The sequence below is a fragment of the Dermacentor variabilis genome, chromosome 2 (assembly GCF_050947875.1).
Source record: "Dermacentor variabilis isolate Ectoservices chromosome 2, ASM5094787v1, whole genome shotgun sequence".
Taxonomy (NCBI): Eukaryota; Metazoa; Arthropoda; class Arachnida; order Ixodida; family Ixodidae; genus Dermacentor; species Dermacentor variabilis.
Window position 1 is genome coordinate 125,300,804 of NC_134569.1, and position 22,790 is coordinate 125,323,593.

The 22,790-nt window shown below is 47.6% G+C and overlaps 1 protein-coding gene across 1 annotated transcript in view; it reads left to right on the forward strand.

The window, feature by feature from the left end:
* Nucleotides 1-1,485: 1,485 nt before the first annotated feature.
* Nucleotides 1,486-22,790, forward strand: part of LOC142570437 (uncharacterized) — a 40,555-nt gene continuing 19,250 nt past the window's right edge. The window contains exons 1-4 of the mRNA XM_075678822.1: nt 1,486-1,586; nt 4,687-4,829; nt 11,761-12,212; nt 19,812-19,863. Coding sequence (XP_075534937.1) covers nt 1,486-1,586; nt 4,687-4,829; nt 11,761-12,212; nt 19,812-19,863 — 748 coding nt within the window. The remainder of the gene's footprint in view (nt 1,587-4,686; nt 4,830-11,760; nt 12,213-19,811; nt 19,864-22,790) is intronic.

Below are 22,790 nucleotides of genomic sequence, written 5' to 3' on the forward strand. Positions count from 1 at the left end.
AGGGATGGTTTTAAATACAGACAAACCATATATGCAGGTGCATCAAGCGGCAGCGACATCACAGAAATACTGGAATGTATTATGTAACCGTGCAAACGACAATGGACGAGGAAGGAAACACACATGACAAGCGCGGTTTCCTTCTTCGTACGTTGTCCTTTGCGCGGTTAAATAATGCATTCCAATATCGACCGCCGACTAGCCCGCCTCTCCCTCCTAAATATGCCGCAGAAATACATGTTTAACGATTTTTGAAATTAACAAACATCACTGCATTTGCCACAAAGCTTGGTATCGCTTTCCAAAGTTCAATCGTGGATGGGAAAAACGAATAGAGTTTAAAAATATGTAGGTACTCCTGAATAAACGTTCCCACCAAATATCGAATTCCTTGTTTGAAACTTTCAAGCGACTGTACTACAAACCGAACGCTTCGTTTTAGCAAATTGCGACTTATGATCGGCTCAGCTTTCTCGTGCAATTATGCGGATGATTTCACCAAAATCACGACGGCTTTCGTAAACACTCCAAGGCGGCGCGGTGGAGGTAAGAACAAATATGGCGCCGGAGGAGACAGTGTCCCCACCCTGAAAGCAAAGCTTCGTATCGTGGGTTCCTGTTTTTTTTTTTTCTGCAGACGCTGCGCCATCTACTGGCGCTGCCGAGATGTCCGTGTTTGGCCACCTAGACGAGTAGCGGGGCGAGCCGGTACGTGCGAACGCTCAGAATTTTTTCTTCGACATAGTGCTCTGGGTCCCAGGAGGAAGCGACGGACACATCGAGAGTACATTGCAAAAGGCGGTTGACGCTATCGAGGAGCAGCTAGACGGGTCTGGGTTCGTCTGCTCCCCAAGGAAATCTGAGCTGTTGGTGATTGCACCGGAAGGAGCAACTAGGAAGACGAAAGGCAATGAACCTGCTAGAGAGGAAGAGACAATAAAGATCAACACAAGCCGCGGTCACACGAACCCGGAGGTCGATAAGATCATAGTGCTGGGGATGCTGATTGAGCAAAAATGAGTGAACGACGAGACGGTCAACTGTCTCGCGGCCAAAGTCACCGCGGCCATTCGCCTCTTCAACAGGGTGACACACAGAACAGCAGCCATGAAGCAAGAAAGCCTCACGTGGCTAGTGGAATCCTTCGCTATAAGTCACATTGCATACGTTGCTGTTTTCCACAACTGGAGGCAGTGCGTGCGAAATAAGGTCAATGCGCTCATACGCAAAGCGTTAAAGGCAGCACTCGGACTCCTCGACTGCACAAGCACCAAATTCCTGGCCCTGGGAGTGCATAAGACCCTGGAAGAAATCGTCGAGGCGCAGAGGACCGCCCAGCTCGCGCGGCTACCGGGAACAAGAACGGGCAGACAAGTGCTGCGTGACCTAGGCCTGGAGCCAACGGAAAGGGGACCCGAAAATACAGAGGTGCCTGTACCGGACGCAATTAGTATACGGTTACGGGTATGTCTGGTGACAAGAAAGATGAACCCCGAGTTCCACAACAAGCGGCGGGTGGCGAGGGCCAAGGTGCTCATCGGTCTCCATGCCAAAGACAGCGGTGCCGTGTTTGTGGGCGCGGCAGAGTATCCAGATGACAGAAAGGCATTCGCCACAGCAGTCGTCGGGGCATCGACCGGTGCAAGGAGAACGGCGGCAAGTGTGCGGACTTGAGGTGCGCACCGAGCGATTGCTTTGGCTATCGCCGACCCCGAGCGTACGACTGTGCTCTGTCATTCTAGAATGGCAGTGAGAAATTACGCCAGAGCAAGGATGTGTGGACAAGCCGCGAGCGTGTTGCGCGCGGTCGATCTCGCGAGTGAAAATCGGTGTGTCGTGATCAAATGGTTTCCGGCGCACTTGGGCAGTGATGTGTTGGATCGCGGCAACGCAAACCACGAGAAGGCGATCGCGGCGGCGCGAGGACTAACCAACCGTGCCACTGCTACGGCAGTTGACCCGTCGTGGTGGTGGGAAACCAAGGACAAAATGACCTTCTACAACAAAATTGTGAAGTGGCACAGACTATAGAGAACGACTATGCCGCCACCTCATCCGGGCTTGACCCGTAAGGCAGCGGTGTTATATCGGCAGCTTCAGACGGGGTCGTTATTTACTCTGGTGCTGATGAGGCACGTGTGTCCGAGTGCTTATGTGAGTGACCTGTGTTGTGTGTGCCGAAAGGAAAGAGCCATTGCAGCTCACATCCTTTGCGAGTGTGCCAAGAATCCACACGAAGCTACAACGATGACAATGATCCCGCCGCGGCTCGAGGCCACAACGAGGTGCTACGATCAAGAGGTCCAAGCCCAGGCCGCTCAGCAGATCTCGGGGGCCCTCGAAAGGAAACGACCGAGTGACACCGGAGGGAGGCTGCCACTCCAAAAGAGGGGCAGGCGCGGTCGACCAAAGGCAGTAGTGCGGCCACGGCCGGAGTATACAGGCGCCACACTCCGGTAAGACGTCATGGTCGCATCACGGTGACGCCTCCCTTACAGGGGAAGGCTAATCGTTCTGCAGGCGTTCCTGATAACGTTGCTTCGCTCGCTCGCTCGTTCGCTTGCCGAACACCCAGTGGCCCATATACAGTGATCCGAGCTGACGAGAGTTTCATTGAAGAGCAGCGCATACCAAGTGTATTTACGGCGGAGCTCGCTAAAGTGTTGGTGTGAAATGGTTCATTGAGAAGCGGCACGAACGAAGTGCATTTGTGGTGCAGTCTGCTGAAGCGTCGGGTTGCTGTCCTTGAGGAACCTTTGTGACGGGGTCTCGATTGCGGTCAGCATTAGGAAAATCTATAGCTCCTTTTCGTCATTGTGGAGCGGCCCGCGCCAACTAGTACATACCCAATCACCCGAGTTACCATCAAATAGGTTCATCGAAGACCAGCACACACCATGTGGCCATACCCAGTGCTCCAAGTCGGCGTCAAGGAGTTTTATTGGACATCGGTACATACCCAGTTCCGGCTCTACAGTTACCCATGTCGGCATGAAAGAGGTTCGTTTACAAGCGACACATGTGCACAGATTGCCATAGGCTCAGCCACAAAATTTGGTCCGATGATTGGTTTCGAACCCGGTTCCCTAAGAACAGGAGACCGATGCGCTACACATTCGAGCATGGATTACCTAGTTACCCATGTAGTCAGCCAAATAATTAAATACAAACCCACATAGATAAATACAGATAGCCCCGAGAAAGAGCCGTGAAATACCCTAAGAAGTCGCAGTTTTGCCCGAAAGGCGAACCATCATTTCCTATAGCAAATTAGTAGACAGCTAGCGATACGAAGTACGGATACTAGTTTTATCGGCCCTATAAACTTGTAAACATAAGCTTACTAACTAAATTTGCAAGCAGGTGTCACGCGCGCAGAAGCAAACATTAACATATCTTACTCGTTGACCGCGCACTCACTGTCAAAATGCTGGAGGGAGAAAGCACGGTAGCTGCAACGAGCGAATGGACCTTCGTGCTGCCTCTCGCGTAAACGTGAACTAACCGGCGAGAACAGACTGCACAGGAAGCTATTAACCTTCAGTGAAACTAGACCCTACTCATTGCAGGTCTCCTTCAAGATAGAGCCGGGGCGGTCGCGCAATGCGCAGAGGCTGCCAGAGTAGAAAGCATTCCCCCCCTCTCTCCGGTAATTTGCGCGCGACGGAAGACGGCCCGCTTCCTTCCCGGCTTCCTCCCTTGCACGTGCAAGATTGAGTCACCATCGTCGACTCAACTTCACACGCTTTCACTCGCACATACAGCGTACGGCTACAGCGTGCCGCGGCAATGTTATTGCCCTTGGACTTTATACGGGACATCACGGCGACGCCAGCGCCGACGGCAGGAATGCGTATGGAGTGTCCATTCAATTGCTATCCCAATAAAAGAGAAGCCCACAAAAGAGAGAAAATCTAAAAAACGTATCGGAACGGCTACAAACGGCTATAGGTATCTTGGTCTATGGGAGGAATGAAAATATATGTTCTTAATTTTTAAACGCAACCTGGCTTACCGAAATACGCTGCTAACGCTGTAATAACCCACTAATCGTGTCACCGCAGTCTGTTTTGGCCAACGCATTCTGAACGCCCAACTCAAAAACATTTCTAGATGTTTTGCCTATAAGTGCTTGAAATGCCACGTATGTTGACCCCGTCAGTGTTGATTAAAAAGTAGTAGTTGCGCCCGAAAGGCGAAGCACTGATTGCAATATCAAAATAGTAGATAGCTATACGAAGTAAGAACAATAGTTTTATCGACCGTACAAACGTGTAAACATTTCCTTACCAACTAAATCAATAATGATATGACGTGTAAGAGCGACTGAATGAGGACGTAAAAAGAAACAGACACACAGACACAGAGACGCAGTCGTCAGCATACCATTGTCGTCATGCCGTCGATGTCAGGTTGTCTTTTTACCATCGTCACCACTTTAGCAACGCGATCACCGTGTCGTTATGCTATCGTCGTCATACCACCGTCGCCCTTCCAACAGCGCAATATTTTTCGTCATTATATTGTAATCGTACTGTCGTCATTCAATCGCGGTTACAATAATGTTGTCAAGTCGTTATCGTCGGACAGTCGCTATCATGCATCCGTTGTGAAACTGTTGGGGTCATGCCGTCGTGGTGGTGCCACCAGCTTTCCAGCTCTTTCCAGCTCTCCAGATCTTTGCAGGTTACCAGCTTACGAGCTTACCAGCTTCCAGCTTCCAGCTTACCAGATCTTTCCAGCTTCGCCATCCGACTCTCACCATGCCATCGCCGTCACGCCACTGTCGTCACGCACAGGCTTCACAATACAGTCGCCATCACGCCATTGTGAGCATATTCTCGTCATCCCAATGTCATTATTCGGTTGTCGTGCCATTGTCCTCATTGTGTCATCGTGCCTTCGTTGTCGTACCGTCGTGACGATGCAACCACGGCGGTTCCATCACTGTCATTCTAACTTATTTATCCGACTCTCGTCATGCTGTCGTCGTCATCTATCGTCGTCACGCACCTGTCGTCTTACCATTGTCAATCATTCCACTTTCGTCACGTGGTTGTTTTACCATCATCATCACTGTCGTCATGCCATCACCACAACGCCTTCGTCGATCCATCGATGTTCTTCCTTGTTCTTCATCCTATTGTAATCATGCTGTCATCATTAAATCGGGATTATTCCGCCGGTGTCATGGCGTCGTCGTTATTCTCTTGTCGTTAGAGAGCCGCTATAATGCATAGTTTTATACTTTCAACATCATGCCGTAGCTCGTCGTCATATTATCGTCACCATTCCAGCTTCGTCATTCGGTTGTGGTCTTACCGCTGGCGTCACGCCATTCTTGCCATACTCTCGTCGTCATCTCATCCTCCTCATGTCATCGTCGTCGTTTCGATGTAGTCGTTATACCATCGTCATCATTTAATAATCGACATCTCATCGTCATGCCGTGGTCATAATACCGCCTTTGTCGTTCCATTGACGTCACTCCTTCTTCAACATTCCATTGTTGTCACTGAGCCGGCATCGTACAGTTATCATAATGCCGTCATGTTCATGTGGGACATGTGTCCATGTGTTGATGCTAGTGCCATAGCATAGTGGAATGATATCGGAGTATGTCGCATATATCAGAAATAAGGTAAGTCTCAGAATGATCTCTCCGGATGCTAAAGAAACGTCACATTAGGGATACGGTGTGTCACTGCATCGTGCAAATGCTAGTCGTATTACCATCAGAAGCCATCATCGGATGAGTTATTTCATAATTTTCGTGCTGATGACGAGTAACAGTAGGAGGCACAAAGGCCAGTCAATGAAAAAAATAAAAGAAGAAGTAGAAGAAGCCGCAAGTGCAACCTACACGTGCTGTGCGCCGCACGCAATCTCGTGTCACGAACCCCACCGCTGAACGGTTCGTTCCGCCGGCAGGATCCAGCGCAGCGATTTTCATAGAAGCGACCCAGCCAACTGCTAACTACCAGGCTTATAAGCCGCGTTGGTGCTCATGGAGCCTAGCCACCGCGGGTCCGCAGTCAAGGCGGCGGCCGGGCCGACCATTTCCACCACCTCGTCTTCCTCCATAGCGGCTGTTAGGTCCACGGCGGTAAAAAGCCACGAGCCTGCGGCTGCGCCTTCGCGGCTTAGGCATGCCGCTGGTCGCCGGTCGCAATCGCAGTCGCCCCGTCCGCACCAGCATCGCACCGATTCGCCCTCCTCCGACGCCACCATGAGCCGTGCCATAGTGGACGGTAAGATCTACAAGGCACCCGAAACGCGTCTGGGAAGGCTGTATCACCTAAAACTAAGTACGCGATCATACCAAAACGTTCGTGTACTTCGTGTCCTTCGACTTAAGTGCCCGTTAAGAACCCCAGGTGGTACAAATTATTCCGGAGCCCGCCACTGTTCGGCATTCTTCATTGCTCTAAAGAGTGGCATTGGGACGATAGGTTGCACGAATGGAGTTCCAAATTTTTTGGCCAATGTTTGTTGTAGCAGTGGCGAATGACCTACTCTTATCAACGTAATTTTCTAAGAATTTCGACTGATGTGTGTTATCCACGGATTGGAAGCCGAACGGCAGCCAAAGTAGTTTCAATACGGCGAAACTTGCATCGTAATCTCCATTGGCGTTTCCCGTCTCATTATTCCGCAACCTCTTTCTTAAGCCCTACTGAACAAAAGCAAATTCGCGTAAGACACCGACGTGTTTATTTGGAAATGAATAACTCCAAATTGGTGCAAGTCTTGAAATCCTTAGAACGTGCACATGGCTTCTGCATTGTTCATATTGCTCAACTGCTGTGTAGCATTCTGTGATACCTGTGATCAAGGCACTTTTGTACGACCTTACAAAGGCATATAGAGCCCACGATGACATCCACAGACGCCTATATATGATCAACCGAGACGGTTAATTCTGTTCGCCCCCGAAAGTTACGCGGAGCAAAACGTCATTGGTACATAGGATTCGGCTGGGCGTTGCTTTCACCCGTCGCTGTGCGCCCGTCATCGACCAGTCAAACAGCCCTGACTGTGAACACTGCCAGGCGCCTCAAACGCTGGAACACATACTGTGCGATTGCCCAGCATATATGCTGGAGCGAAGGACGTTGGAAAGTCCCCTAGCCAGCGTTGGCAGGCAACCACTGTCGGCGGATGCTATCCTCGGCCCAAAGCTGTTGAATTTTCTGCAGCACACCAAGCTAGACGAGCCGCTCTAGCAAGGCAACTGTCTCGTATACATAAGCACTCACCACTTCTCTTATCACCCATCGCAGTACTTTCACTCCCCTTCCCTCTTCGCCAGTGCAGAGTAGCAGACTAGAGCGCACTAACTCAGGTCAACCTCTCTGTCTTTGCTGTCAATAAAATCCATCTATCTATATATGTGATACCTGTATTACTGAGAAGGTTGTTGTTTACTGGGAGGAGGTCTTAAAAATTATATTGTGGATTTGCTTGCCGTTTATTGACGATGATTTGTGTTGTCTTCTACTGATACTAACCTGGGCTAGTAGCCGTAGAAACGACTCCTTTCAATGAATTTACTAGTTGGAGGCAGTCGTCGCCCATGGCACTTCTGTAGCCGCGCTTAGCACACAAAGCTAGTTTCTTTAGCACATGCGATGCACTGTAGGTGCGCCTATACTTGGGACAGGCCCTATAGTTCAGTTTCCTGTAATCTGCTACTGTACTTGGACGCATTAAACGAGTTATGAATGAATTGACATCATGACTATCACTTCAGGCAACTCCTCTTGCTAGACTAGTCAAAAAACTATTTGCGGGTTCTTCAATCTTTCCGTTACTTTCCCGCATATCCTACCACAATGTTTTCTCCGACTGTGCGAGATGGCGGTGCGCAAACACGTTGATCTCACGGTACGTCTACTACACGGTACCGCGGAGGTGCAGTTCCCACAGGAGGCTTAGTGCATAAAGTATCACGGTAACGTATCATACAGCTAGGGCTGAGACGTTCTATCAGGGAGTACCATCGGGATAGGGAAAGTGCTCTAACCAGTAATGAGTTTCGTCTTCCACTAAGTTATCGGTGGATCGAAGCACAATGCCTTTATAGTTTCCCCAACGTCGTTCGCGATAAGGCCGTATTGGTAAGTGACTGTAGCGTTCTAGAAGCGTTACCCAGGGGTCCCACACAGCAGAAGCATGTGCTGCAGAACTCTAACGTTAATGTACCTAAAAAAATCCTGCTCAGAATGAAAAGGAGCTAAATAACATTGCTCCCAAGAGCGCCGTTGACATTTGCTGTTAAGCTGACTCTTGCATGAGTAGCAGCCCTTTTCGCAATGCTCTATTAACTGCTTCAACATGGCTACTCTGGCTGTAGAGCTTTCCTGATTTTCGCTAATTTCCCAAGAAGATGCCCAGTCGCACCACACTGATCAAATTAAAATACATTTAATTATATGATGGGGTTTTACGTGCTCAAACCACGATATAATTATATGCACGCTGTACTGAGAGACACCGGAAATTTGGACCACCTGGAATTCTTTACCGTGCACCTAAATCTAAATACACGAATGATCTTTCCCAGGAGCTCACTTGTGAATTCATAAATTTTCAGAGAATCTATCGGTATCTTGAGCGCATACGGCAAGTGTTACTGCATATTACCAAATCATAACCGGCAGCTTACGGTTATGCTTAACAAATCTGCAGTCCATTGCATTCTGCCTGTACTAACATACGGGGCAGAAACTTGGAGGTTAAGAAAGGCGCTAGGTTGAGAAGCTAAAGACCGCGCTATAAGCAATGACAAAGGGAAAAAAAGGCCATGTAATTAGAAGGACAGATAATAGATGCTCTGTTGGAGCTGCTGAATGTGGTGCCGATCGAATAGAAGCGCAGTGGAGGAGGGCTGAGAACCATAGCTGATGTGATAAAATGAGCAAGTTTACAGCGAGCTGAAGTAAGACAGTTTAACTAGATGTGGATGAGAGAGGCCTTGGTCTTGAAGTGAACTTAGAACATGATGATGATGATGATGATGATGATGATGAGGAGGAGGAGGAGGAGGAGGAGGAGGAGGAGGAGGAGGATTTGTATCAACTTGATTGATTATGGAAGAAGCACAACGCATCGTTTTGCACGAACTAAATTCTGATCTGAACCCGAGCATGTTTCACACACTTTTGTTGCACAAGAACGGTGCGAAAAATAGTATATTTATTGAAATCCATGACGTGCCCCTGACGTAACTGCGCTGGTGTGTCTTAACGATATTGAAGAAGTTACAAGTTTGTGCCTCTTCATTTCTTCCACAAGTAACCAATTCCTGCAAAATAAAAAAAAATGGGTTGGGAAGAAATTAAGTGTTTCTTTTGAATTTACCTATATTTTTTATATCACAATGCTTGTTCGTATGCTTTCATAATCGTAGCGCCCTATGAGGCAGGACAAAAATGTGGAGGAAGCTTAAGCTTCGCCTTTAAGAGTGGAACGCGACAGCAATCAAAATCCCCTGACTGCCTTTTCGTGCTTCCCGGCAAGTGCAGCTTATGTAACCGTAACGTTTACAGGGAAACGCTGGCGGCGAACGCTATGCACGAAGGCGAGCGTTCTGCTAAAAACGCGGCCTTTTGCGTGGATCGAATTCCTGTCATTGTTTCGCGCTTTTAGTATTTCAGTCTCGGAAGAGGTAACATAAAATATATGCGCTGTCGTTTTTTTTTTTTCATTACATTTCTTTGCGGGCTGCCATTCTCAAAATTCGAAGGAATAAGTTTGTAAAAAAAAAACGTAAGACAACGTGTGAGCAATTTTGGTGGTAGAAGAGTGGTTGGCTATTCGGGGTTCAGAATTTGGTGCGAAATTCTTTTTGCCGAAGCGACGACCGACGCCGGATTTTCTGCGACACGGAGCCATTAAGGCCATCGCGTTAAAGGAGAGGCGATGAGGCGCGTACGCGGCGCGAAGTGCCTTCACAACTTCTGTTTTTTTTTGCCCTTGGTTTTGCTACGCTACGTATATGAAGTAACTCTGTAGCCACTCACCCAAACCACTACAATCATGAGCTTGCTCGTACTAAAATTATTTGAACTGAACAGACTACGACAGAGAGAGAGAGAGAGAGAGAGAGATATTGTAACGAAATAGCGCCTTGTCCTCTTTTTATCTCTCGTAGTCTCTCCAGTTCGAATCATTTTAGTACAGCGGGCACACTTCCCAACCGCCAGCCGCTTAGATCAATGAAATCGAGTGTTGTTTTTCTGCCACGACAAGTAAAGCGGCTTCACTGACATTCCCTCTCGAAAGGAGCCACTGGAAGGAAAGATATGGCCCTGAAAAAAATAAGCCTACGAATGGGAATGTTTACCATCTTTTGAATTGGTTATATTTATTTGAATGCTGATGTTTTGCTATGTATTCCTGGCAAAAAAAAAAAAACGTGGGAAGTAGAACACTGCCAGCCAAGGGCGCGGTTAGCGGCGCGCGTGCCCTTTTTGTCTTTGTATCTAGGCAGTACGTCGCGAAAAAAAATTGACAGTCATATAAGTAACCTGACGTGCTTTCAATGGGAAAGCATTCATATGCCTGAGTCCACCTTAATCCACTTTAATCCGCCTTAATTAACTTTTATTCATCTTCAGTCACTTCACCTTAGTTCACTCCACCGTAAGTTACCTACCTAACTTCACATCTGTACCTTAATCCACCTTAATCGACTTTAATGCACATTAATCTACCTTAATTCACTATAATTCACCTTACTTCACTTTGCTGTACTTTAAGTAACCTTACTCTAACTTATTCTAACTTTACGTCACTGTAATTCACCTTAATTCGACTTTACTTCACATTGATTACGCGTAGTTACTACGAACTAACGTTTTTACCATTTACAACCTTCGGTATTACTACTCAGGTCACACAATACGCTGATGACGTTACCTCCTCTCCATTGGCTGCGCCGTCACGTGCCCAACGAAGCACGCACCAGGCCACACGTTTACTCAGACGGACGGATGTGACCTGACGGGTGCAGTGGCGCACGCCCTAGCCACACCTTTAGTCCACCACAACCGTGGAGCCGCCATGACGTCGGGAAGGCGGGCTCGCCTCGCACCTCGGAGCCCCGGCCTCGATCCCTGCAAAAACCGAAATTTGCCAAATTTTCTTTTCAAAGGCATTAAGTTCCTTTGTTTAGACGAACCTCTTGAGAAATGTGACGTCAGTCCAAACACTTTTGTACCCTTTGCGCTGTCGGCCATTTTTGGTGCCATCCTTGATCACGCCGGGTTTTGCGCCTCATAGGGCATAGAGACCATATAGACAGAGTATCGCTTTTGGTAATGTATCGCCCCATCTGGTATCCATTGCGTTGGCGAATACGTTCAGTCGCATTTCCTTAGAGGGTCTGGTTGTCTAATGTGAATGTGCTTTAGCAGAGCAGAAACTGCAGCTTCTTACTGGCAAAGACAATCGAAGGGAACAGTGCACGCATGTGACATTAACTCGCAGCTTGTTATTTCCTTTGCGTCCGCCTCCATTGTCCTTGTTTACATCGAGCTGCATTCGCAGGACCACCAAGCCCAATAGCACGACTAGCTGCATGGGCTAGTTGGTACACGTTTTGAAGTCAAACAGTGCTAAAAACGGGACAAGAACAATGCCACAACGCACTGCTTTCTTGTCATTTCGTCGGTATTAGCACTGTTTGCTTCCGAAACGCCAAACCAAACGACTAACACAATACTATGGTCACGCCTGTGCTGTATTACTCTACAGCAGGAGGGGCCCACGCACCCGACGTGGCACCGGTAGCACAAACCAGCGACGGCGCCAAGCCCGATGATGCCAAGCCCTCGAAAAGCGCCAAAATGTCCCCCGTCAAATTGGTCGAAGCGAGAAACAGCGCCATCCGATCCCGCAAAGTGCGCGCCAAATCCCATCGTTCAGCGTCCCCGGCCGTTAACCTGTCCGGCACGCACGTAGCGACTGAAGAAGGCACCGCAGCCTCAACGCCTGCTACAAGGTCTCCGCCGCCTATTTGGGCTGAGACGTCTGGCGACGACAAGGAAGCCGGGTCCGGCGGTCAACCCTACGTCCCAGTCATCGCCACCGCTCCGCTGCGGCGGCCAATGCTCAAGACAACAGCTTCAACCGGGCTGCCCACGAGCGGAGGCTTCAAGCGCGGCGCTTCCTTCGACACACGGGCGTTAGCAGCGGAATCGCCTGCGGTGAGGCTCGCATTGTGCTATTTGTCCAAGCGCGAGAAGCAGAAACACATTTTAGAGCGCAGCTCTTCTGTCCCTGCGGTGAGCGTCGGCGGCGACGCCGTAGCCGAGCGAACGAGCACACCAGCGAAACAGGAGACTCAAACCGAGGTCGATCCAAATAGGTCGCGAAGCTTCGAGCGAAAAGCGGTTCATTACAAATTGTTACCGACATCAGCAAGGGGGGTTATGGGAGCAGCAGTTGAAGCGCGACTATGTTTGGAGGGAACAAACATTGGGAAAGAAAAAAGCGTTTTTTAATTCAAGTGAGACACAGTTAGATTCATTCAACGAAAATAAAATTCCTGGTCAATATTATATATCGTTACGAGTTACGAAAATACAAGTTAATTTAATTTATTGTGATTGATAAGTACACTTCTTTTCAGCGCCCATCGTTACAGGGGGCGTTGACGCCGCTATCACTCGCAATGCAATGCACGTCTTGAAATGTGCAGAAAGGCGCGCTCGTAAAGTTCAGCTGTTGAAATACGCCCCCCTCATACGTTGTGCTTTTTCGCTTGCCGAAGTTTGTCTGAATTTGGTGACGCGGGTAGCTTCATCGCTTTTTAACCTGTTCAGTAAAAAGTAGTGAGTTACGACCGCCAGATAATTGTGTGGTTATTTTCGTGCGACTGCGCTGACCGACGGGCTTGGCATCCGACGATAGGATCAGCGCTCTACACCTAAAGCTTTTGTTGGCCTCCAAAGAAACTATGTTCTCTGCAGCGGTGCGATTTCGACAACCGTACGGCTGGCCTTTTCCTGCATCACTTTCCATGCTGAAAGCTCGAAACGCCCATCAAGTCGAACGGCGGGGCATTTGAATATATAGCTCCAAAGGCAGACCAACAAAACAAATTTCGCGCCTTCCAAAACAAAATGACGTCACTTTTGCTTTTAACGGATATGGCGTGACATTATTTTTTCTTCCGCCGGAAGTGTTCCCACCACATACAGATGGCGCTAAGCCCCATGAACCGCTATAGTTACTGTATATGGTACCGTAGGTAGCAGAGTTGCGCGTAGGTCCGCCATCTTGCCTGAGAAGCAACCAAGTCTATGCGGCGAAGCCGCACTTCGTTTTTGCAGGCGACATGCCTAGCGCATCGTCGATCGACCGTGGGCGCTTTTGCATCGCTTGTGCACCGCTTTTCCGCCAAATAGCAAACAAAGCGCATCGAAACAGCTGACTTGATTAGATTGTGAAGAAAAAGGCGCTGCCCTTATTTAGCGCGCGGCGTAAGATGCAGCGCGTATATTAGTTTTTTTTTTTTGAGTTGCATTCACCTGTGCACTTTCTCCGCCCTAATAACGTATGGGCACTCACGTATCTAGAATAGATTGTGTATTCTATATACGCCGATCAGATGCAGCATTCGTGAACCGCGACGGTAACGATTAGATCACACCGAATAAACTTAGGGAATATGGTGATGTTATTTTATAGATTCCGGAAATCCTACAAAATTTTCGTGCGAAAAAGCTACTTCACAAGGTAGTATAAGGTTCGAAATAAGATAGCGTATTAAAAGCTGGACAAACTTTAGTAACTGAGGTAAACAATCAGATATTTTAATAACTTTCCTTCGCTTGAATACTGCTTGGCACTCAGGTTTTGTTTCAACAGAGATAAATACGCTACTAAGAGCAGAGCAGTGCTCGTTTAGCATGTAAACAGTAACACAAAGCACCGAGCCGCAACTACCTCTTTTTTTGGCAATAAAATCACAATGCGAATTTCAGAGAAAAAAGCAAACACTAGTATATGCGCGTGCAAATATTTTGATACAGTGAGCTTTATCAAGTGGTGCTCTTTTACAAAGGGAACTGTACTAAATATAATGAGGCTCATACTTGCTTATGTGCCATAGCTCTCAACATGTAGCCAGTCTAAAATATTACTGGTGAATCAATGACCAACCATTGCTATTTCGACTCTGGTACCCCATTAGATCTTGTGTAGGAACATATCCATCTACCAGCAAGCAATGGATATCAGCTACACCTGCAAGTGCTATGGTGTTGGGCTGCTGAGCACGAGGTCGCGGGATCGAATCCCGGCCACGGCGGCCGCATTTCGATGGGGGCGAAATGCGAAAAGACCCGTGTGCTTAGATTTAGGTGCACGTTAAAGAACCCCAGGTGGTCAAAATTTCCGGAGTCCTCCACTACGGCGTGCCTCATAATCAGAAAGTGGTTTTGGCACGTAAAACCCCAAATATTATTATTACACCTGCAAGTGTGACTTCATTATGTGCCTTTTCACTGCAGGGATTCCAAAAGTAGCCTTCTGTGGGAGTGTAGCGAAAGTTTTTCTCACAGGATTGACATAGCTACATTATAGGGAATAATTCAAAACACAGTTAGGCCCTTACCGTATGTTAAATGACGACATTCATTCCTCTTGCATCCTGGTACACATAAGCTTTAGTAGATTAAATATCTTTACTTAGTCGTAACCTCTTTCATATTCAGAAACAACCCAAGCAGTGCATAACCATGAAAATGTGAGCTGGCTTTTTTACGACACTTCTGTGAAAGCAGTGTGGTGCATCACACGCAGAAAACTGGTAATTCCAGCTAAATCTTCTGTATAACTCTACGTGCTTCCATTATTTAAAAAAATCCAGACTTGCAGTAGCTTTTAATATTCCAGCTGTGAATTTTTTTAGCACAGACCAAAAAGCACGTAGCTGTTAGTCAAGCAATTTCATCTCATACACACTTGACGCAATAGGCAGTTGGCTGAAAATTTGTTTGTTCAGTTGTCTCTACCTGAACACCCTTCACTAGTTTTACAAAAGAAGAAAAACAATTACTGCAGTAAGGTGTCACGAGGCAGGCCGACGAAACAAACGTGAGATGCGCTGCGCACGTTGCGTTGTTGCTACGCAGCTAGCACGCACGTGGACAGCGAACGGCCAGATCGGCCGGATTGGATTTGAATTTGACTGGCGATAACTTGGGTCAATCCAGTTCGCTGCAGCGGCGGCGTCGGGAAGTACAAAAATTGGCCCGAACATCTGCTTCTCCGCAATGCACGGTTGCTTGGCTACCACGTGATGACGCTCTGCCAATAGAGGCGCTAGCGGCGTGATAAAACAGACGCGCAACTCTGCTACCTGCGGTAGCACATACAGTAACTCTATGAACCGCCGATGATCCGCCATGTTTTGAACGTATGGGCTCCTATGGAAGCTTCGCTACCTGGTATATTTACCTTGCTCAAACCGCGAACGGCGGAGACGAACGAGAGCGGCCGATTCATTAGAGAATAGAGACTTTTATTTAGCGTGTCCGCTATTCCGGCAAACGGGGGCGGTGGGGGCGGATTTCCGGACGTGCGGCGGCGTAAACGTGAGCGGCCGGAGTGGTGCAGCCGCCTGGTGGCCTAGAGCTCTACCAGACACACAGAGCTAAAATTGCGGTAACCTACTGTATTCTGCTTCTCTGCAGGTGCAAATTTTCGGCAGCGGCGTAATTGTGAACATGATTACGCTGCAGTGGAAAATTTACACCAGCAGCTATGCAGAATATAGTAATTGGCTTTCTGTTAATGTGGTTGATCTTTGCACCACCAGCTAGCGCCATCAATCTAGCCGCTCACGTGTACGACGCCGCTCAACTGGTAAACCACCCAAGCTTGCCGGACTACCGGACGCACTAAAATTGGAGAATTTTATTGCTTCCCATATTCCGGCGCCAGCTGGTGGTGCAAAGCTCAACCACACAAACACAGAGCCAATTACTATATTCTGCATAGCTGCTGGTGTAAATTTTCGACTACAGCGTAATCATGTTCACAATTACGCCGCTGCCGAAAATTTGCACCTGCAGAGAAGCAGAATACAGTAGGTTACCACAATTTTAGCTCTGTGTTTGTCTGGTAGAGCTCTAGGCCACCAGGCGGCTGCACCACTCCGGCTGCTCACGTTTACGCCCCCACCCATCCGGCAGTCCACCCAAACCCACCCCTATTTGATGGAATAGCGGACGCGGTAAAAGTAACGTGCGTACGGAAAATGAAATAAAATGAAAGTTTATTTTCCATCTTGTAAGGTACAGATCTTGTAAGATACAGATGGAGGGGTGGAGGAAAAAAAGCTGTCCATTGAACACCGCTTTCATGTGGATCCGCCCGACGGCTCGTATCTCCGTGCGTACTCGCATCTGGTCTCAGCCTGTCTTTTCGCGTCATTCCTCGCTCTCGCTTGTTTGGTTTGCTTGGATTGGTCTCGTTCGCCATTGTTTCGATAATCGTGGTTTGCGATTGTTTTATAATCTGATTGTATCCGGGACGCGAATTGTGTAGTACTTTCTGGAAGCCAAGCGGCCCCAGCGATTACTTTGGAATCTTCGACGAGTAACGTATAAAAGCCGACGCACTTGACCCGCACATCAGGTTTTCGACGGTTGCCGACTCTGATGCATGTATCTCTCAAATTGTTTGCTTCAGTATAGCGCTAAACGAAAACGAAAACGAAATGATAATGCGAAATGAACTGCGATGAAATTTCGCATTAGGGAGTTTCCTAATTGTCGGTCAATTTTTACGCGAATCATCTTCTACGAGCTCGATCTTTCGGACTGCTGACTGTGCAGGACTGCTGCTGCTGCTCCCAAGCTGAATATGTCGCACAGAGGAAGTACATGTTACGTGTCCGATGGTAGAATGAAACTTTGGTCTCTCAGGAAAACGGTCCGATGCTGTCGCCAACAGGATACAATATAGGCGTTATCCAAATCGAGAGCCCAGCGAACCATATTTCTTTTCGGAGTAACAGAAATAGATCTCTGAAACGATGCTTCTGCTGACTGTTTGATCCGGAAGCAATCACAGAGCACAAAACCTGCCTGAGCCACAATGCTTTATACACCACCTCTTTCAAGCATGCGTCTCTCGGGCCACTGGCAAGTAGCTCTTTGAGACAATTGGCGCGGCAGTCACGTTGCATAGCGCCTGAGCACGAGGGTATGTGCGCGCTCGCTTGTTTTCGTTCCGCCACAGAGGCAGTAATGAATAGACCGAATAGTCAAGCGTGTTTCCCCCGTCTTTCGCGTCGAACATCTTTTTGCACACAACCTTCTTCACCATTTTGTCCGTCGACAGACATCACACATCGTCTGCGTCCTCGTGACGTCACGGCGTCGATGGCTCGCGGAGTGCATTCGAGTGGACTGCTGCTTGCATTTTTGCGTAGTTTTTGAATGGTGCTGCGCACAAATATCTTGCCATACATTATTGAAGTAAGGCCATGTTGTTGGGTTACTCGGTTTCCAGATTAAGCAAAATTTTAAACAGCGCGAAGAAGGACAGACGCGAACAGAAACATAAACGCACGCACAAGGTGCTTTGTCAGTGCGTCTTGTTTTTCTATTCACGTCTTGTCTTCTTCGCGCAGTTACAGTACAAGATTATTAATTTAGATTAATTTTACATTGTTGTCGAGAGCTGGTCGGTGCGCCGCGAACATGAAAATTAGAAGGGTGATCTGCCTTATGTTTTACAGAATTTTTAAAATGCACCTGTTGCAGATAACAACGTTATAGTCCTTGAGTGGTATTACTGAGAGGCGGACATTACTAGCGCAATAAATCGAAACACATATTCAAGTAATTAACGAAAATTAAATTTTAAGCTTTTCTAAAGTGTTACTTTATGGCTCATATTGCAATTTAAGGATTGTAGCCGGTGAGTTTGCAAGGCGTATCCACTTAGAATTAATTTGCATAATGAGTTTGGAGATAAGTCCCATGAAACTCGCCGTAAAAGTGCACTGTTTTTCTTGTTCCTTTTCTCTCAAAACGCTCTTTTGGGCATTGAAGCACAAAAGTAACTCGAACGCCCATGTATTTCGTCCAGCACTTTGGCAAATAATGTCTCGAACTGGTGTCATCCTAGCGGTTAATTTCCTTTGGATTCATCTTTCAAACTCGCCGGCTACAATTGGTGAATTCCAGTGTGTGCTTAAAGTAAAAACGCGGAAGTTATTTAGCGAGTTTTAAACGTGTAAGCATTCATATGCCTCCCTAATGAGAAAACCAGTGTGTCTGCTATACACAAGAAGATCGTTTTCAAGATAAGGCCCGCAGCAGTGACAAAATTCGCCATCATGTTGCGCTCGCTTCAACGCCAACTAAACGGCGAGAACACATCGCTCACTAAGCTATTAGCGCTCAGCGTATTCGGTCGCCATCGCCGATCACTTTCAGATAGGACCCGCGCGGCCCTATCACAGTTGATAATGGCTCGCATCGAGAGGAGACAGCGTCATCAACCACGTCTGCGTAAGTGGTCTACCAGACATGACGCTGTTCAATTACGTCCCGTACTATAGTACGCATTGGCGATCGCTCATCTGCCACGAAGCCGCGGCGTCATTCAAACGTACTATCACATGAGTGAGTGAACGTCGCTACTACACGTCTGTTCTTCGTCGTACCATGCTGGTCGTCTCGGTATTGCAACCGTGCTTGTCCGTTTCACGATTATTTCCCTGCGTTTCCGCGCTATTATACCAAACACTCAGCATACGACGACAAAACCGCAGGTGATTAGTAGCAAACGCTTACGCATAGTTTAGGTAACTCCCACCGGAGTTTCTGGATGTAACTCTTTGCTAATTAGTCGAATATGTGTTTGGATTTCTCGTGCTAATGTAGTCCACCTCATCTACTATTCCAGCTACTATCTGCTACAGACAATTCTTAAACGTTCCGGAAAGCTTACAAATTATACGCCGTATGTATACGTTCCAGAGGCGATGAAACGTACAATTGAACGCATCACAATTAGTTTTTTTAGCATTTAGTTCACGGTTTCATGAAGGCTTTCCTTCACATAGATTAAATGTACGAGTTGGTTGGGCGTAAATGTTTAATATTGTTTTTACAGGATCGCTATATAATCATTCTATAGTAATAATTTATTGTGTCCCGGTAAAGCGTGTGAAAGGGAGCATGCCGTGAGGAAAATTACACAAAAACCTCAAACAAAAGGCAACGCGCCTTTTAGCCGGATATAGACCGTACTTTGTTTCAAAGTGGGGAACGTTGCATAGTACTAGGGAAAAATCATTGTTGAAATAGTTGATATACCATCAGCATAACTTGAATCACGAACAGGAAATAACTAATCCGAAAATCTGTTACGAATAACTTCAAGGAATGGTGGCGTGTCATCGCTCTCTAGCCAGATTCTAAGCATAGAGTAATCCCAAGTGTATGTTTGAGGGTGAATAAAAGACCGTTACTAATGTATGTGAGCCTGGAATATGAACAGTGCACCGCTGTAGTCTAGGAATTATTCGCGTTTTGAATCAATGATGATAGTTTTTATCAGTACATACGAGCACTAAATAAAGATTTTCTTTCGACTGGTCGTCCTTTACCGAAAGTACATGACGCGACTACGTATATGACACTCAGACTCGCACACGTGAGCACAGTAAAGAACTCGCAAAATGTCGAGTCATACACATTGTACAATCTGCTCCTCTTATATTGACATTCACGTCTGGCAACGGTAAGAACTAATCCAGTGCACATTTTCTTACGCAGGCTTCGGATGATATTGAAAGCGCTACGACCCGACGCAAGTCTTCTGTTCGATGTGAGTACGAATACAAACCCTTCGCATTGTTCCCCGTAGTGGCAGCCAACTTGAAGAAAACATCCACCGTCTACCGTTTCATTGTGCCTCTACGAAGAATACGTACGTGTGTATGGTACAGCGAAATGCTACAGTTGTGCTACATATCCATATCGTTGAAGAAACAGGAGGCACATTTGGAGAGAAAAGGGTTTCTTCAGTTAGAAAGGGATGAGGCCGAATGTCTTGCGGTATACAATTTGCCAATTTATCGTGATTCGCGCGCGTACGGCAGGGCACCGCTGTCTTCGTTTAATTTTGTCACACACTAATGGCGCTCTTATAGTCAGCTTGACGTGAATTTAATGATGCATGTGTCATTTTCTGTTAACAGAGAAATGAAGAGGGTTCATGACGCCACAGTTTTGCAGTAGATTATTGCTGTACGCGTGTACTGTATTAGCTGCGACAAACGAGAATTACAGGTTATTTCGTTCATCCGGTAAGCTGATTCGGTCTGCGTGAACGTGTTCCTACTCTGTCAGCAGGGGCGTAGCCAGGAGGGGGCAGGGCTTATGGGGCTTCAGCCTCCCCCCTCCCCCACCGCCGAAGTGTTTTCGTGCTGTCATGCACCGCCGACCGAAACAACCACCGGCGCCGGAAATCCTTCTGGATTTTGTCTAGAATGTATTTTTCACGCTCGAAAAGACATTCCGGCGCGAAAATTGTGCGCTTGGGCTTGATTTCGTGGCAACGCCCATGCACCTGGACGAAGAGCGAAACTAGAACAAGCTGAAAGCAAGAGCCAACGTTTCGAGAAGTTTACTTGTCTTCTTCAAGGCGACTTATGCTTTCCTCGCCACAGAAAGGATATGTCGCCTTGAAGCAGACAAGTACACCTGGCGAAACCTAGGCTGCTGCTTTTATCTTGTTCTTGTCTTATTGTCTTGAACTTCCATCTCCCGCTTTCCCCGTGTTTCCCACGCGCCTGGAGTCACATAACTCAGAGCCCCATCAGAGCACAAAGTTCCAAGGGCGTTTCGATGGCCCGCGGGCTAGTCGCAGCATCTCGCGGAGGCCGCGGAATCTACGGAGCGCATGGATTTCAATTCCGAAACCATATACACTTTTGATGCGAAAGGTGCATTGACATTTCCCAATTCATGCTTTAGATTTTCAGTTGCGGATCTTTACGAGTTTAATGTTCTTATAAACATTTGACGCCAAAGGTGCATTGACTTTTCTAAAGGTGTATATCGGACTATACAAAGAGACAAGCCAAATCAACACACTATCAGTCAAGTTGACAAAGCAGGCAATGAGGTCCGGTGAGACGAAGCGTTGCGATGGTTCATTTGTGCCGTCATATCACCTGCGCCAAAACATCCATGTCAAGACATTAAAGCCAGCAAAGGCAACTACGTTCTTATTTATTCTTCTACTTCAATTTTTATTCGCGAGGACACATTGAGCCTCTTCAATGTTCTTGTTCTCGCTACCCGCGGCTGCCAGAGCCAGCCCGAGGTCATGCGTTTTTCACGTGTTGCGCTGACAACCACGCGGGGCACTTCGGTGCGCGTTCGTTTTTCTCTGGCCGAGTGTACTTTGGTCTCACAAATTTTTGATCGCTGCCTGGCTAGCAGACGAGAAAAAGAAGCAACGGTTCCTCGCCGCCACCACTGCGGGGACTCGAAGGATTGCAACGCGTTCGCTTGAGGGAGGGCATCACCTTCATTTCGATATTATCGCAGCCTCTCCGGAAAGTCTTTTCTAGGATAACGAGCAGCATGCATATGGTTCTCTGTGGACCAAGCGTCTTACGTTTTCTTCAATATTCCTTCGGTAACCACATCAGGTGCCCAAAGTAGGCATTCGATTGTGGCCAAGATGCCTTCCTTTGCGTTTTTTTTATTTTGCTGCCCCCGCTCCCAACAACAACAACAACAACAAAAGACATTGTTGCGGCACAACGAATTGTCGCATAATGAAAGTTGTATTGTGTGACCTCTTCTCTTACGGAAAGTAATGGGCCACGGGACGCTTCAATTGCCGGATACTCTTGTTATATTACTGTCATAGCAATCATATGAACAATCCAGGCGCATTCCTGTGGTCGTCGTCGCCCTCGTGTTCCGTATGAAGTCGTATCGTCACCTCATGTTCCGTACATCGTCGCCGCGCGCCGCATGCTGTACGTGTGAGTGAAAGCCGGGGGGGGGGGGAGAACCGGCGATGGTAGGTCAGTCTTGTGTGCGCAAAGGAGAAAAGCGGGGAGGAAGCGCGCCGCCTCCCGTCGCGCGCGATGCATCGAGCGGAGATGGAGGGGTGGCGGGCTGTAGGATTCTGTGATCTGTGAATCTGATTGCGCAACATGTTTGTTGTCCTTGTTTGACGCATTATACAAGGTGTTTCAGCTAACTTTGGCCAGAGTTTAAACATATGCCGATGCACTCTAAGACGACGAGATTAAGTGCATCTTGCTCACTTTTGTATGCAGTGTGTCACAATATTTTTGTATTTTATTGAATTAGATAATTAGCCATAATTAATTGACCAACTTCTGAAGCCACGTAGCAAGGAAAAAGAATTCCAACTCGAAAGTTATAGATATGTTTGCAAAACGTCCGAATAAACAGTTTTCTGTTTTTCTATCTGTTAAGTGTCATGTCTGGCATCCAAGAACTGGGCGGCGTAGACGTAGCGTCGAAAGAACGTTTATTCCTGTTACTTGGCAGGCAGCCAACAGGTTACATACTGCGCGCGGTGGGCCCGTGCGAGCGGTCTTTTAAAACCAGCACGGGCTACCCGATAAGAGATAGCCGGGCAGAGAGCATGCGCAGACAGCACGCGATAACACGCGTGCTTGGTTTCGCGCGCACACAACATCTCCTTCCTCCTAATGAGCACAAAGTCCTTTTGCCACATTATACAATGCAACTAATGCTATG